The 16395-nt window shown below is 57.0% G+C and overlaps 1 protein-coding gene across 1 annotated transcript in view; it reads left to right on the forward strand.

Annotated features, from left to right (window-relative positions):
* RPL3 (ribosomal protein L3) overlaps positions 1-2506 on the forward strand; it is a gene marked incomplete at its 5' end in the record, with an annotated part of 5823 nt that extends 3317 nt beyond the window's left edge. Inside the window, 5 exons of the mRNA XM_008935766.1 lie at positions 137-297; positions 524-625; positions 1125-1220; positions 1651-1770; positions 2396-2506. Of these exons, the coding sequence (XP_008934014.1) occupies positions 137-297; positions 524-625; positions 1125-1220; positions 1651-1770; positions 2396-2440 (524 nt within the window). The remainder of the gene's footprint in view (positions 1-136; positions 298-523; positions 626-1124; positions 1221-1650; positions 1771-2395) is intronic.
* Between the last annotated feature and the right edge of the window lie 13889 nt (positions 2507-16395).

The following is a 16395-nucleotide window of genomic DNA, read 5'->3' on the forward strand; positions in this document are numbered from 1 at the left end:
GAGTCGTTCCGTGCTGCCTGCCTGCTGAGAACACAGCCCTGCGCCAGGGAACGGGGGTCAGGGCTTCCCTGGTGAGCTCCAGCCGGTGCCATCTCAGCTGGAGAGCAGCTGACAACCTTGCTGTGGTTTCTTCCAGGCGTCACCAGCCGCTGGCACACCAAGAAGCTGCCCCGCAAGACCCACCGGGGGCTGCGCAAGGTGGCCTGTATCGGCGCCTGGCACCCCGCCCGGGTGGCCTTCTCGGTGGCCAGGGCTGGCCAGAAGGGCTACCACCACCGCACCGAGATCAATAAGAAGGTTGGTGTCTCTCCAGGGCTGGGAGGAAGGGAGAGGGGAGCTGTGGTCACTCGTGGGACAGTCACACTGAACACTTGGGGGCAGTAGCCGCAGGTCATTGGTTTGGATAATCATCCAAAGTGCAGCTGATGTTTTTCTCCAGCCTGATGTAGAATTCTTCATGTTTTGGCTGATGACAGGTTCTCTCTTCTACCCTTTGCTAAGTAGAAATTCTTGACCCTTTCAGATCTACAAGATCGGCCAAGGTTACCAAATCAAGGATGGAAAGCTGATCAAAAACAACGCCTCAACTGACTATGACCTGTCTGACAAGAGCATCAACCCTCTGGTGAGTGGTGGTGGCTCTGTGGAGAGAGGCTGCTTGTTAACTGCGGTCTCCAGAGGCAGATGGAACTGGTGTGCATCACAAAAGGGTTGGATGAAGAGCTCTTGAGATGAAACTGGGCTGCTGTGGGTGGTGGTGTTGCTGAGTCATTCTCAGTATTTTGTGCAACTTGCTAATTGCCTCTGATGTGTGGCAACAGCATAGAGGGATGTTACAAACCTGGATGTGATGCTTGTAAATAAGGAGGGACTTGGTGGGGAGAGCAGGTTCTGTTGTTTCCTTGGCCTCCTTGTGCTGCTGCTGTCCTTGGCAGAAGCCATGCAGCAGCAAGTAAATGGCTCTGTCAGGAACCTTGGCCAGCGACAGGTAGTGCTGGAAATGGGATTTCTGAGTGTGGGAGTGGCTGAGACCCAGCAGGTGGTGTGAGAACATCAAGCTGTAGGCAGCTGTGAACTCTGGTCCTGCTTTTACCCAGAGCCCTAACTATTCTTTCCTTGCTCAGGGAGGCTTTGTCCACTACGGGGAGGTGACCAATGACTTCATCATGGTGAAAGGCTGTGTCGTGGGGACCAAGAAGAGGGTTCTGACCCTGCGCAAGGTGAGTGGTGCAGCCTGCTGCCCAAGGGGCTGGAACATCTCACCTGGCCACACTGACTCTGGTACAGCCCTTGCTTGCTGCTGGGGGGCTTTGTGTAGCCAGCTAGAAAGACAAGCCCCATGCACACAAACCCACCTCCTACCAATGAGCTCATGAGTAGCACGAGCTCCTCTGCCCAGTTAATTTGGTCCAGGGCTGTTTGTGATGAAGGGCACACTTTAGGGTTGAGAATTCTCGTGGACTGTCACGACACTGTTGGGCAGACTTGGGCTCACCTGAAGGCCAGAGGCACAGTCTGGCTTGCTGGGCAAGTGCTCCTTGAGGTCAGAGTGACTCAGGAGGTGTCAGCCATGGAGGTGAGAGGAAATAGCCAGCATGCTGGCAGGCTGAAAGGGTGCTGCTGTGTTCTCACCTGGCATCTCTCCTGTAGTCCCTACTTGTGCAGACCAAGCGCCGGGCCCTGGAGAAGATTGACCTCAAGTTCATTGACACAACCTCCAAATTTGGCCATGGCCGCTTCCAGACAGCTGAGGAGAAGAAGGCTTTCATGGTAAGGACACTTTCTGAAGCTGACAGCGTTGTGTTGTCTATCTCTGTTGTGCCTTGCAGCTAATGGCAGTTGGTAGCTTGAACTTTAGGCTGCCACAGAGACAAAATTTCTGTCGAAGTGTGTGGTTTCAGTCAAGAGGGTTCCTCCTGTCAACTTGGTGATGACCACAGGGTGGGCTCAGATCTCTCTTCCCCTGTGACAGTGCCTGAGGGGTGTGGGGCAGGCCCTGAGCAGTGTCTGACACCCCTGGGGAGTGGCTCTGAGCTGCATTTCTTCTGAGAGCAGCCCCGGAGGATGGTGCTCAGCAGGCTGGGGGTGGCATCCTCAGTTTGTCACTCGCTGGAGATAGGAGCACTGGGTGGGAGGAGGTCCTCGCTGGGTCAGAGAGCTGGTTCAGCTGCACGGGAGCTTCCCCACGAGGTGGCACCAGCACTTCTCTGTTACACTTGAAGTCCTCAGCGTGGCTGTGGAGATGGGGCTTGGGATTTCCACTGGGCTGCCACATGGAGAGCTTTTCCCTGAATTTCTTCACAGCAAGAGCAGGAGGAGTTGCCATGGGGATGTGGGGTGGTCTCTGGTGCAGACTGCTCTTCACATAGCTGCTCTGTTCTGTTTTTTTCTCCAGGGACCGCTCAAGAAAGATCGTATTGCAAAAGAGGAGACAGCTTAAGGTGCAGAATGGTCCCTGTGGCCTGCGTGCCCTCAAAGCTAAAAATAAATATTTTAAAGAAATGAACTTTGCCTCTTGGTTGGTACATAGCTGGGTCCCATCTGGTACCCGCCCTGCAGGCCCTGTGAGTGAGACCAGCCAAATCAAGCAAGGGAAGCTCAGACACACAGGCAACCAACTCGTGGCAGGGTTCCTGTAATGAGGAAGAGTGTGAAGATTTTGGGGCAGAGGAAGGCTGCTCAGGTTGTGTGGAGTGATAAAGCAGCAGGAGCCCTACAGGGTGTTTGCAGTAAGTGAGGCTGCTCCACGTGTCCATCCTCTGCTGGGTGGCTGGAGAGCTCTGAGGCAAACAGATTTTGAAATGAATGAAGCCACCTCAGAGAGCTGAAATCTTGCTGTGTTTTGGGTGGGTGGCTGTTGCCATGGAAACTGCAGGTTTGGCAGGACAGAGGGGCTGTAGCCTGCTGTGAGCCAGTGCAGTTCTCAAGCACAGCTGAAGGCTGCAGGAAACGGTGACAACGCAACGGATTCCTCCCTTGCAGCAGCACAGGTATCCCTGGATCCCACCTCCCATCCCTGCCTGCTGGGAAACGCCCACCTGGGAGGGGAGGAGGGTGAGGAGCTGCAAGTGCTGCTGGGGTGGTACTGCACAGCTCAAAACACTCCCAGAGCCCCTGGGGAGAGTTCTGCCCGTTGTTCCTGCCCAGCTCCGGGAGAAGGGCAGAGGAGATGAGTGTCCAGCTGGGAGCTGGGGCCTCACACCAGGAAAGGCAGCGGTGGCCCCAAGGGCTCCTGCCTCCAGCTGCAGCAGGGAGGTCACTGGGCTGGTGTAAATTTAGATAACTGCACTGGCAGGGCCTTCACTACCCATAATTGGCGACGTGGCAATGCCGGGGGCAACCACTGGCCAGAGCCACGTGCCAAAGCTGCCCCAGACCCACCCACTTGGGCACAATTTGCTCACACTGAAGTTGGGAAAGGTGAGTGCAGAGAGGATTTCCTGTGGTGATGAGCAAGAACCTTCAAAGAGTTAAAAGGTGGCGAGGAGGAGGAGGAAAAACATTTACCTTGTTTCCCTAGAAACCAGACTGGGTGACTGCACAAGCTGCCTGGCTCCTCCTCAGCCTCATTTAACACATGAACCTGCTGGCTCCTTTCAGCCAAGTGTAACAAGAGAGGTCTCACATGCTTTATATTTTTTTCCAGAAGTCTCAAAACAGCAGGTCAGGTAGAGAAGAACCTGCAGTTAGCATTCCCCTGATGCAGGCGAGGAGAATCTCTAACCTCTGTCCATCGTGAGGCTGCTGGTTTATGAGGAGCTCTGGAGAAGGAGGTTTTCCTTGGGTGGTCTTGTCACTTGGCATGGAGTTGGCTGTTTTAAAGTGTCTGTGTGCAAGCTGGCCAGCAAGTGGGTGGCTCTCAGCCAGCCCTGTCTGCTCCCCTGATCCCACCAGTCAGATGCACTCAGGGTAACTGGGATTATTGGTACAAATGGGTGTGCTGGGAATGAGCATCCAGGGCAAACTGTGCACCACCCTGATGAAAACCACAGCTCGTGGTGGGAGCTCCACTGGGAGCCGAGGAGCTAGGGAATGTATTTGGAAGTGGCAATGGTAGCAGAGGGTATTTTTAGTCAAATTAGCACCTAATTAGAAGGAAGCAGTCCTGAAGAAACGCTAATTGTTGAAGACACTCGGCACATGTCTAGCAGGAGCTGCTTTGCCTTGGGGACCCAGTGCCAGGCTTGAGTTTGTTCATTCTTACAGCGATGGTTGCTGACTGATCAAATACTAGATAGGGAGAAAAAAAACCCACAAAGGCGTTTTTTGAATCCTTTTCCATCCCGGGGCCGAGAGGAACCCAACGTCAGGAGGTGGCGCTGCTCCCTCTGTGGATGGTGTGTGGGACACTGGTCCCGGAGGGCTTCGCTGGTGGGTCTGGCTGGAGAGGGCTGAGCCCTGCCTAGCTGAGGACACCTCACCTGGGCTACGCGGACCTCCAGCGGGTACCTGAACCCCCACGATGCCACCCAGGCGCTTTGCTGGGGAGCTGTCGGGATCCAGGTTTGGCGGGAGGTCCCAACCAAGCCCTGCAGGTGGAGGATGAAGCCGGGGCAAAGCTTCCAGCTCCTGGCAGCCTCCCACTCCTGCAGGGCAGGACAGCAAAACCCCTCTGCTTTGGGGACAGTGCCCAGTGCTGCAACAGGCAGCAATCGGTGCAGCTCACACATCAGTCCAGCAGCTCTCAAGAGCCCGGAAACCCTTTTTAGGGTGCCTTGTGGTGTTCTGTCTTTGTGTTTTTAAAGTCATCTTCTCTTAAACTGAGGTTTTTCGCCAGAGTTCCCCGAGTGCTGTGGTGATGCTGCACCTTCCCCCTTCCAAAACTTGCCAGGGGCACCTTCCCTGTTCCAAACCACTCCTGATCTGCTGGGAGCAGCCCCTGCCTTGGGCCCGAGCTGCAGGAGGCCGGGCACAGCCCCGACCCCTCCGTGGAACGAGCCCGGTCCCAGCTGGTGCCAGGCTGGGAAGGGGGGGCTGGCTTTCCATCCAGCCCCCGGTGGTCCCCTCGTGCTCCCGGGCTGGGAGGCAGCTTTTCCAGCCTTCCCCAGCACATCTGGCTCTGCTGCTGCTTTTTTATCCCCTCGCTGGAGATGAAACGAGACGCAGCTGCCGTGCTGGAGCGGAGACCTTAGAAGCGTGTGAGGATGCCCCAAGGGGGAAAAAAAAGGGGAAAAAAAAAGAGGGTTCAAGTCGGAGGTCTTGGCTCCCACAGTCAGCTTCACAAGTGGCCCAGCTGACACCCCTGCCTCCCACCCCGGCCTCTGCCTTTGATCCAGTGACAGGCAGGGAGCTTCAAGAGGGTTGGAGGGGGGCTGAGGGGCTGCTGAAGGTGCCCCCGGGGGAGCCAGGGCCGGGTTCAGGGCTCTGCTGGGTGTACGTGTGATTTGCAGCCTCCTTGGCCCCGGGACTGCTGCTCGACCTGACAATTCTCTGGCTCCTCATCAACCCTTTGCAGCGCCCGCGGGGAGCGTGGGGGACGTGGTGGGGAGATGGGTCCCTGTGGAGGTCAGACCCTCCTGGCACAGGCTGAGGGTGTGGGGGGCAGCTCTGGTTTGGGACCGTGGCTCCACGGGCACTCGGAGTTCCCCGTGCCAAGGCAAAGCTGAAGCCCCTCCATCCCCACGGCCACCCAAGCCTGCCTGCCCTTCGGTGTCGGTGGTCCTGGTGGTCCTAGTGCTGCTCTGCAGCCAGGCACAGGCCTTCCAGGAGCCCACGTGAGTTTTGGGAAGTCTCCTCACACAGCACAACGCTGGGGAATCCCGTGTCCTTGCAGCGGCTGGTGGGCAGAGCAGGGAAGATTAAATTTATCTCCTCTTGCCTCCCAACTTCCCCAAAATGCAGCTTCGGGCTGCCCTCCTCTCTGAGAGGGGATGGCCACTGTGCTGGGCTCCCCAGGGCACAGATTCCCCCCCATCTTTATGGCTCGAGAAGTCCACTGTGCGTTCAGCTTCTACCCACCACCTCATTTGAGGGCTGGATGGAAACCAAAGTTCATTTCTTCCCTTGGGACCCAGCCAGCAGCCGGGGCCCTGCTGGGCCGGGTCGGTGAGGAGCTGCTGGTGGCAGGAGGTATTTATAATCTTTGTTTGGTTCCAGCAAGGCTGGACGCCCACTCCTGCTTCCCTCCACACAATGAGATCAAACGGCTCCGGGACGTTTCCTCGCTCCTGGCAGATGAAACCCCTGCATCTGCTGCCCCGTTCCGCCCTGCCTGGGGCTGCACCTCCTTCCTTCGCTTGAAGGCTTCAGGAGGGGTTGTTGCTGCTGTTTCTTCTGCTCTGAAATGCATGATTTCCTCAGTTTTCCCACCACGCCACCATTTGCAGAGCTGATGGGTGAGGGATGCAGGGAGACCAGGGTTGTGGCAGCTTCCATGAGGTGCTTCATCCCCTTTCCCACTTCTGAGGGACCTTGGTGAGGTCCAACACCACAGCTGATGGCTCCCGTGCAGGCTGTGCCTCTGGGTGTTGCTTTAGCCAGGGATGAGAAAGCAGGAGGGCCCCTGCTCAGCAGTTATGTTTTTCTCTGTCCCACATCTCCATCCTCTTCCTCAGTGCCTGGCCCTGGTTATGGGGAGGGATAAGGGCAGGGGAGGTCCCAGGACTGCGGTGTAGCTGTGCTGGGCAGGTTGGATGTGTCACCAGCTGTGGGCAGGAGCTGCAGCTGCTTTTCATGTCCCTCCACCCCAACTTGCTTTTTCAGCAGGTCCCTCTGATCTCAGGGTGATTGCAGGTGTCAGGTTTGGGGCAGCCAAGAGGGGATTTTGGAAGGGAGGGATGAGTGTGGGGACAGCGATGGGCTGGGGAAGGATAGAGTAGGGTAGATACTAGCAGGATTTTAGCATCATTCCACCTAATCCTGCCCTGCTCTGTGTTGAGGCACCACAGGAGCCCTTTGCTCCATTCAGCTGGGTGCCAGCTCCCTGTTTTGGGGCCCACAGCATCCCCCTCACAACCACACACAGCCCCTGCAGATACCAGGGTGATCCAGCTCCACGAATCCTCACTGCCTGTGTGCAGCCTGGCACCTCCTCTCCTGCACACACCCAGCTCCCGCCGGGTCCTGGCAGGGCTGGGGAGGGAGAGGGAGGACAGAGAAGCTGCAGCCCCCAGGAGGTTGCTGTGTTGCTTCTTGCCCCTCAGGGTGAGCTGGACCTCCACAGCATCTCCTGGAGCGTGCCAGGAGGGCCAAAACACACACACATCCCCACCCCGAGCCTTCCTCACAAAGGGAAACTCCAGGTAAGGCCCCTATGCCTCCCTCCTCCTTCTCCTCCTCCTCCTCGACCCAGGGCCTTGGGCCAGGTCTGGCTGGGGCGGGGGCACGGACGGGAGGAAACGGGGGAGACAGGGCGAGGTGGGGAGCCAGGTGTGAGCCCGTGCAGGTAGCCAGGCTGTGACTCAGCCAGCCCCAGCACGGCCGTGGCCACGGGGACCCGGGCAGAGAAGCCACGAGGACCAGGGCAGAGAAGCCAGAGGAGCCACCAGCCCGAGGGCTGAGCTTCCAACTGGAGCTCATTTTCTTTCCACGCTGCAAAGCCCCTTTCTCCTGGAGATCCAAGAGGTGTGTGTACCCCAAAGCTTCTCCTCCCCTCCAACCAGCCTAACATCAGAGCCCAACAGGCTCCAACCTTTCTCTTCTTGCAGGCAACATTCCCTTTTTCCTCCCCTTTCTCTGCAAAGAGTTAAATCTCTCTCTTCAACTCAGCACTTTTCCCCTCCCTCCTGCCCTCGGGCTAATATTTAACCAGCGCATTGCTAATTAAATATCGATGACCTCAGGCAGGTTTTGTTATCGTCTGGAAACACCTGATGCATGTGTCACCAGCAAGAGTTTTTCTCGTCTGGAGTACAGCGGCAATCCTTGAACTTGCTCTGGCTTTTCCCTTCCCACCCCCAACCGCCTCTACCCGCGGGCACACGGGCTGAGCTTGAGGCTTCGAGTGGCTCCTGTGGGCTTGGAGTCACCTCTCCTAATTGCATGGGGCAAACGTGGTGGGAAAGAAGGGTTTATTCCTCCTCTCCTTCCCCAGAGCGTGGCCGCTGCTGCCCACCAGCCACTGCTCAGCAGGGTTAGCTTGTGCTCGGGGGGGGTCTTCTTCTTTCTGTGCTTTCCCACCTCGTGTGAGCATAGGGATGGCTTGGCTGGGAGCTTGGCTCTTTAAAATACCTCCTAGGCTTTTCCAGGGAGGTGCTGGAGCCCCACAAGGAAAAAGACACCCTGCCCCATCCTCTCTACCCCCCCAGGGCAGACCTGGGGCTCGCTGGACTGAGCACACTGGGGCTGAAACCATGGAGAATAAGATAGAGGAAAAGGGAGCAAAATCCGAAGCCATAAAGTAAAAGGAGGCTGGGAGGGGGCTGGGGATGTTCTGGGAAGGAGTTTTGAGCGCATCTTAGGCAGGACAGACTTTTACAGGGGCAGAGCCATATCCTAGATGGGTTTGGGCCAACTGGCCCCCGGAGCCGGGTGCGTGGAAGCCGAGGGGACTCCTTGGGAACCACGCAGCAGCTGGGGTTTCCTGCCAGCTCCACCAGCCTCGTCAACAGCCTCTGACTGTTGCTGCTTAAGGAGGTCTCTCAGCCCTGCAAAAATTTCTTGGGGCTGGTTTTCTTTGTGGTGAAGAGCAGAGGCTCTGCTGACATCACATGAACTACTCCACAGTATAAATAGCCAAACTGAAAAACAAAGGAAAACTCCCCACGAAGACCATGTAAGGCAGAGCTGCAGTGGCACTATTTATTTATTCGCTCACCGTAGCTATTTCCTGCTTCTGTTGGTCAGAGACCTCCTGTGTTGGCCAAAAGTCAGCTTTTTCCTCCCTTGCTGGGAATTTGTGGATCAGCGGCATCGCTGATAACAGGGGGATTACAACCCCCTGCTCCTGGCAGGACAGACTCATCACTGCTCTTGGCCTTGGTCCCACCAGTTTCTTCCAAGGTCCTGGGTATCTGCTGGGGGTAGGTCAGTGGCGACCTCCCATTAGAGCAGCAAGGTCAAGATTAATCCTGGAAGGGTCAGTAAGGCTGGAGACAGCACCCTGCTCCAGCTCTGCTTGGCAAGACTGGTGTTTGCCAAGTGCTGCAGCAGGCAGGACTCCTTTGGAGCTCCTCCATCGCCAGGACATCTCTTACACCTCACCACCTCCAAGACCCCTGCAGCCCCATTAAAATGGGACACAGCTCTGGGGTGCAAGCAGACCTTGGGGGGTCCAGGGTGGGGACAGGAGCCAACACTGATGTTTTTGGCACGGGGAAACCCTGGAGAAGGTGACTTGGGGGGACGTCCCCTCTCCTTTTCAGCCTGTAAAGCCAAGGGGTTGTCACTCAGGGGGTTTCTGTCACCCCCAGTCAGTTTTGGCTGGCCCTGAGCTGCAGGTCCCTGCTGCAGGAGCGAGCAGCTGCGAGGGGAGGGCGGCGCAGGCACCCGCCCGAGCAGGGGCCCAGCTTGTTTTGGGAGCTGGAGCGAGGCCACAGCCCCTTCCCTGCCTCCAGCTGCACTCCAGCTCCCCAGCCCCTTCCCAGCTCGGCCCCTGCGGGTGCTTCCCAGCTCCCTTTGGGCCCTTCTCTACCTGCCCCAGCTGCACTGGCCGCCTTGGCACGGAGAATGGGAATCCCAGTTCTCCATCCGGGATGCTAAGTGATTGCAGCTCTCCCAGGAACAGTTTCCAGGCTTTGTACCCTTTGGTCCTGCCTGCAAGGCACACCTGCCCTCAGCTCTGCTCAGGGATGGACCCTGATCACAATTACTCTTGCTGGCTCCCTAAAAACGCCCTGGGAGAGGCTGCTGGGTGGGTAAGGGAGGGTTCGGCGTGGTCCCTGCCCCTCTGCCAGCCCCTGGGTGAATGGGGAGCTGTCGTGGGGATAATGCCAAAGCTGCTTTGCCCGCCCACCACAGCCAAGGGGTGGTGCTGGAAGGATCTGCCGGTGGGCAGCAGATCACCCAGGATTTCCCCTCTCTGGCTGCTCCTTCTCCTGCCTGAAATCCCCCCCTGGGAGAGGGAAGAGGGGATGCCAAAGGTTGGCGTGGGCCCCGCTCAGTCTGGCTCCGGGGAGGGTCCTGTCCAGCGGACTGTCTCCTCGCTCATTGTTATCAGGGTAATTCTCCAGCAGCTCGAATCCTGTTTTTGTGCCGGTGTTGCCTGGCTCGACAGGAGCGAGAGGGGAGAGAGAAACACAGGAAACGGCAGCGACGGAAGCAGAATCATCTCCTGGAGAGAGCGAAGAGCTGCTGACGCCACCCAGGGGAACAAAGCCGGAGATGGAGAAGGGCTCACAGGCGGGCTTGTGCTGGAGACAGCCTGGACGAGTCAGCTCAGTCCCAGCTCAATCACACCTCCTGCACCCTGCACCTCTGCCTCCCCCAGCCCCAGCCTCCTGTGCCGAGCTCTGGGGTGCAGGGAGACCTTGGGGGGGTGCAGGGTAGGGCAGGAGGCAGAGGGAAGCCAGCAGCGATGGTTTTGACACCTGGGGAGGGTGACCTGGGGGGGATGTCCTCTCTCCCAGCCCCAGTTGCTGCGGGTGGAGCGAGGGTGGCTGAGGGAACAGAGCAGCTCAGAGTGGTGGCGCAGGCACCGGGCTCCCCTCTGTCTCAGAGCTGTCCCCTGGAGTGCCAGGGGGGCTGTCCCTGGAGGGGCACACACACAAGGGGCCCTCTGTCCCCTGGGCACAGAAGGAAACTCTGAGTGAAAAGGCCAGAGGGCCCGGCCAGCAGACTCACCCAGGGCCAGGAGGAGCCTGCAAAGCCTCTGCCTTCCAGAGTCACAAGCCACCCCTGCCCACATCCCCACACATGGCACCTTTTGGGTCCTGAGGGAGCCCCCACGCACCTCCTCTCCTGCAGCTGTAGGTCCCAAGAGCAGGAGGTGGTGGCTTTTCTGTGTGGCTCCAGGGCAGGAAACCCCTTGCCCAGCGTGGGGCAAAGCCCTTGGGTCCCCCAGCTCCTGGCCCTGCGGGGTGCAGGTGTCCCAGCCAGGCTGGACAGGGGAGCTTGCTGAGCCCTGGCCTGAGGCATAGCAGTGGAGATTGATGACAGTGGACATAAACTTCTCCTCAACACATTTGTGCCAAGGGAATTCCTCCCATCCAGTCTTCATATCCCTAATTCCAAGGAAAGGATGTGTACCATAGCTGCCTGTGAAGCAGACCCCCCTTTTCTGCATATTACAAGGGGATGCACCCACCTTTCAGACCCTTCTGTGGCTGAGGAGTGCAAGCCCATCCTAACCCAGTCCAACGTAGACCCCCTTGGTCCATAACCCCCTCCCCATGGCACATGCACTGCCTGCTCCAGAGCCAGGGGGTGGGATCTCCCATCAGTGATGCCGTGAGGCTCAGTGATGCTGTGGAGCACCCCTGACACCTGGGAGACCACCAGGGACCGTGGAGAGATGTGGGGTGGCACTGCTGGGGGGGAACCTCCTGCCAGGGTTGCTGCCATTCCCAGGGTCTGCCTTTGCAGGCAGTGTTTGTGGCTGGAACACGAGCACCAAAATGTCATCGGTCCCTTATCTGCAACGTATCCGGGTCCTTTTGGTACCCACTCAGCCTCTAAAAATAGCCCCAGAGGAGGGAAAGAATACATCCCAAAAATAGCAGCACCACTCGGGCTCGCCAGCCCTGGAGCTGACACCTGGTCAAGTGCCCAGCGTGGCTTTGCAGGGAGATTTTGGGTCTATTCTCCCGTGCTTTCCCAGCCTAAAATAGCAGCCATGACCTCACCCTGCTGGGAGGTGAGCAGGTACTTTGCAATTTTTGCCCAAAGGGGCTCTAGCTGCCCCCCCCATGCCACCCCAGGGCACCCCAGGGCACCAGCAGGACCCCTGCAGCCATGGCACAGGAGGTGTGAAGCTGTGGAGCACAGCCAGGGCCAGGAGAGTGCCCCTGCGGGATTCAGGAGGAGTGGTCCAGATGCCCACCTCTCCTCAAAAGGATTGCTGCCGAGGAGGAGGAAGCCAGGAGGAAGGAAGGCCTTGTTTGTCTGTTCCCAGAGCTCTGCAGGAACTGCTATATGAGGAATTACCTGACCTCACACGTCCGGATGCTCTTCACCCCCCCCTTTGAGCCTCCCCCCAGCTCCTGGGACCCTTCACCGTGCTGCTCCTGCTGCCTCTCCTGAGCTCCCCCAGCACCAGCAGCTGGTTTCCACCAAGCTGTGAGTCCTCTTCCGTCTCCTTGAGCTCCAAATTTATCTGCACCTGCTCTTCCTCCTGGATAGACTAATTTTTCCTCTTGCTACATGGATCAGGGAGCCTGGCAGGGAGAGCTGTGATGGGTGGGGTGGTTCCTGGGCTCCCAGGGACAGGGAGGATGCCATGGGTGCAGGGTGGCTTGTGGGATGCTCTGAGGGACCCAGCTTGGAATTGGAAGCTCAGGAAGAAGGGAAACAGGGCTCTGTGGCTCTCACTGAGGCACACTGGCCTTTCACAGCACATTCACACCCTACCTGCCTCCATTTGGTCCCTGTGCAGCCCCTGCCCCACCGTGTCACACAGTTGGACTTGTCAGCAGCTGTGAAGGACAAGAGGATAAGCCCATGACACAGAAGTTTGATGTTCTTTGTAGACTATTGCTTCCTCTCTTGCCCAGCCCTTTAGGAGATCTAGGCAAAGATGTTTATGCAGAATACAAAAGGCTCAAGGATGTGTGTTGGACACTGAGGGATGGAGCCCAGCAGGAGATAAATGCTGATCAGGAATCAGGATCCAGTGCTGCTGCTCTTCCCATGGGACAGAGTTTCCTGGGGGAGGTGGTGGAGTGGCTTCCAAGGATGGGAGGGCTGGGAGTCACAAAGCTGAGATGCTCCTGGGGGAGCAGGACACAGCCAGAGGAGCTCGTGTAGCTCGGAGCCAGGGATGGAGGCACATTCTGCTGCAGAGCAGATGTGGGAGGTGCCACATGTGCCCGGGACAGGGCTGGGAAGGGAAACGTGGAAGGGCATGCAGAAGAGGGGCAGATCAGCAACGGCTTGTGCTGAGCAGAGGTCAGAGCAGGGATGGGTTTAGAGCAGAAGACTTCTCTTTCAAGGACCATGCTGGAAAGAGAAGAGATGCTCAGAGTACCTCCGGGGACAGAGGGTGTCCCAGAAGCAAGCTGGACAGGTAGAAGGCTGTGGAAATGGATTGCTGAGGGATACCAGGGAGAGCTGAGAGTGTAGAGGGTGGCAAACCCTCCCCACCCTCTGCAAAGTTCTGTTTTCTTCAAGGGAGGACCTGTTCAACTGGAGACTCTTCAGTTCTTTGCAACCTCATAGCACTCCATCAACCTGTGGTTAAATTAGGGTCTGAGACCCTTCCAGGTTTGGGTAGGAGAAGGGAAGGAGGAATATGAGTCAAAGCAACAAAACAGCACCCTCAAGGAGGCTAATCTCAAGATTGGGAAGAATCTTCTGAAATAACAGGTTATTTCTAGACTTAGGAAATGAACCAAATGGCCCACTGGCCCAGGAGGGATCATTGAGAGGTCTTGTGTCTCTGGATTCAACAACCCATTGAAGAAGCTGAGGTCACCACTCATTAGAGGGGACAGGAACTCAGGGAGAGGAAGAGGGGGCCAGATGCTTGGCCAAAATACCTTAAGAAGTGATGTTAAGGATATCCTCTCTCCTCCAGAGCCAAGATGTGACTCTACCTTCCCAGGGCTCCATGGAGAGCATGGCGAGGGGGTCACTTGCAGCAGGTGAGCTCAGGAGGGATTGTCCCAGACTTCTTCCCATCTCCACTGTTTCTCCTGACTTTCCTCCACCTATAGAGCTTATTTTCCCTGTCCCCCATTTTTTTGTTTTGACATGAGACCAAGCAATGGAAACCTTCCAAGCCCAGGCAAACAGGATAAATGTGTCAGGATTGAGTGGGGAGCAGTGTTGTGGCAGAGGTGCCCAGGCTGCAGAACCAGGAGAGGCTATGGGGAAGATGTGATGGCTTTTGGGAGGTTCAGAAGGGCAAACAGGCTGGAGTTTCTGCAGCAGGAGAAGCAAGAGGCCAACCTCAACATCATTCCAGGCCTTTCTCTTCTAAGAGGGACCTTGAAAACACATTGTCCTGTCCCACTCCACTGCCCACCTGAGTGGGAATTTGCCACTGCTGAAGCCAGCCATGAATCAAGGCACTGCTGAAGGACTCAGGTCACCTCCTGCAGGGAAGGTGGTAAGGTGCCTCAGGATCACTCCACTCCTTGGCTAGAGAAGGGTGACAGAGCTTTAAAATCCTCAGCAGAGCTCTGCCAATGGTTATCCACAGAGGGGAGATGTGGTCTTGAGTGGGGATGTGGTAGAACATGAGGAGAGCTGCACAGCTTTCCTGGTTCCTGGGGAAGGAAGTCACCATCTGTTACCAGGAGCAATACCAATGGAAGAGCAATTTAATTAGATCATCTAATTAAGACAGGTGACAGGCTGTAAATTTCCCTCCTGGAGAGACCTTTGGAGACACCTCAAGCATGGATGTTCCTGACCTTGTCCTTCCAGCCAAGGCCAAGTGCCAGAGGGGGAAGAGGGGCTGCAGGTACTGTCCTGGCTGCTCCCCAACGCCTGATCCAGGTCTGGCTGCTCATCAGCTCCTGGGGGTTGTGGGAACCAGTAGCCAGATAACACCCTCAAAACAGAGCACCCCGTGTCTAGGACCAAGGGATCCCACAGCAGACCATGTGCAAACCTTCTTCCCCTTGCAAGTCAACATCTGCTGAAGGCCCAGCTGACTCAGGCCAGGCTTAACCCCAGTGCCTGTGTCTTTCTTCCCCTCTCCTCACCCTCTTTTTCCCCCTGAATAAATTTCCAAGATACTTTTTTTAATGGCATTGTCCATTTGATCCCTATAGTTCCGAGCTGGGCAAAACAAGACATGCATCTTACTGGAGACAGGATAGAGGACTCTTGGAGTTAATCGTTTTCTCCATTGTCTTTCAAATGTGTGCTGAGATGTCGGGAGCTGGGGGACCCATTGTGCTGCCTTCCTGCTTGTTTTTTCCAACGGTCTCCAGTGAATAAAAGCAACACAGGGCTTGTAATACACTTTCCATGACCTCTAATCTTGCAGTAAGATCTAGCTCGATGGCCGGGGTCACATACAGTATCCATGAGCAGCTGACCCAGCTCCATTTCACCTCCTTCTCCAAAACCCAGCCCCGAGCTCTCCCTGGCTGTCTCCAGCTTCCCTCATCTGCAGCACAGTGCCCACTGCCCTCAACCACACCTTCTTCTCCCTCCTCCCTTCTTGCTGCTCTCCCAGGTGGTCTGTGTCCCCACTTTCCCCTAAGCCTTTGGCCTCTGGAGATGTCATCACAGGGCTGTGCCGTGGTGGGAAGGTGAGTCTGATGCTGCACCTCCAAGAGCAAGCTTGCTGAGGACCATCCTGGTCCTCATCCCTCCACGGGTGGGTCGGGGCGTTGCCACACAGTGACCCCAGCTACCAGCCTCAGCAGCACAACAGGGAGCCAAAGCCAAGGCTGGAGGAGACTTCTGGAGGTCAGACAAAGCCCCTGGGTTTGTCTCCCCCTGGCCATGAGCTCACCCTGCGGCGTGGGCTTGATGAGGTTCCCAGATGCAGAGGCACACAATGCAGCAGGGAAACCCTTGTCCTCCGCCGTGATTCCACACGGCTCCTCTGGGAATGTTCCCCCTTCCTACAGCCTTCCTGCCACGCCGAGCCCTCAGGTGTCCCTCAGCTAGGACAGCCACCTGGGCTTGGAGGATGAGTCACCCCCTCTTCCCCTCCCCTCCTCAGCCTTCCCTTTGGCAAGGACTGGCAGCAAACAGCCAGAGTGAGTCAGAGGCTGGGATGGCTGAGGGACCAGCAGCACATCCCTGGGCAAACCACCCAGCACGTCCCAGCAGGGGACTGGGCATTGCCCATCACTGAGTGACACGGGCTGGTGACCCCAAGGGACAAAGATATCTTGAGTGTCTCACTGTGCTCAAGAGTCCTTTCCTAAAAGGACTGAATTCCAGCCACAGGCTTTCCTAGCACCAAAAACACATTCCCAGAGCCTCCTCGGGACAGAGCAAGGATCTCTCCCCCCTCCAAGGGTTTGTACCTAGACCAAGGATAAAACACCAGCTCCATGCTTCAGCCTTCTTACTCCACCATCCAGCCTTTTCTTGTCTCATTGGCTTCTCCACACCAACGGGTAGACCCTGGCCTGGATGTCTGTGCCCACCTGGAAGAACCATCAGTTTGTTCCTCTTGAACTGCCAGAGCAAATGGCCAATCTCCCCGCGTGTAGGCAGGAAGGTGTGGAGCTGGGGCACCACCACAGCCCAAATCTCCAGCCAAACTCTTCGTCAGTCCCATCTGCTGAGGAGGCAACCAGCAAGCCCAGTCACGCTCTGGGATTCCCGAGCGTTGTGCAGCTGAGCCTCCCCTGAGAAAACTGGCACCAGGCTCAGCCTCACTGGGTGGAC

This window comes from Merops nubicus, unplaced genomic scaffold, assembly GCF_000691845.1.
Source record: "Merops nubicus isolate BGI_N331 unplaced genomic scaffold, ASM69184v1 scaffold16252, whole genome shotgun sequence".
In the NCBI taxonomy this organism is placed as follows: domain Eukaryota; kingdom Metazoa; phylum Chordata; class Aves; order Coraciiformes; family Meropidae; genus Merops; species Merops nubicus.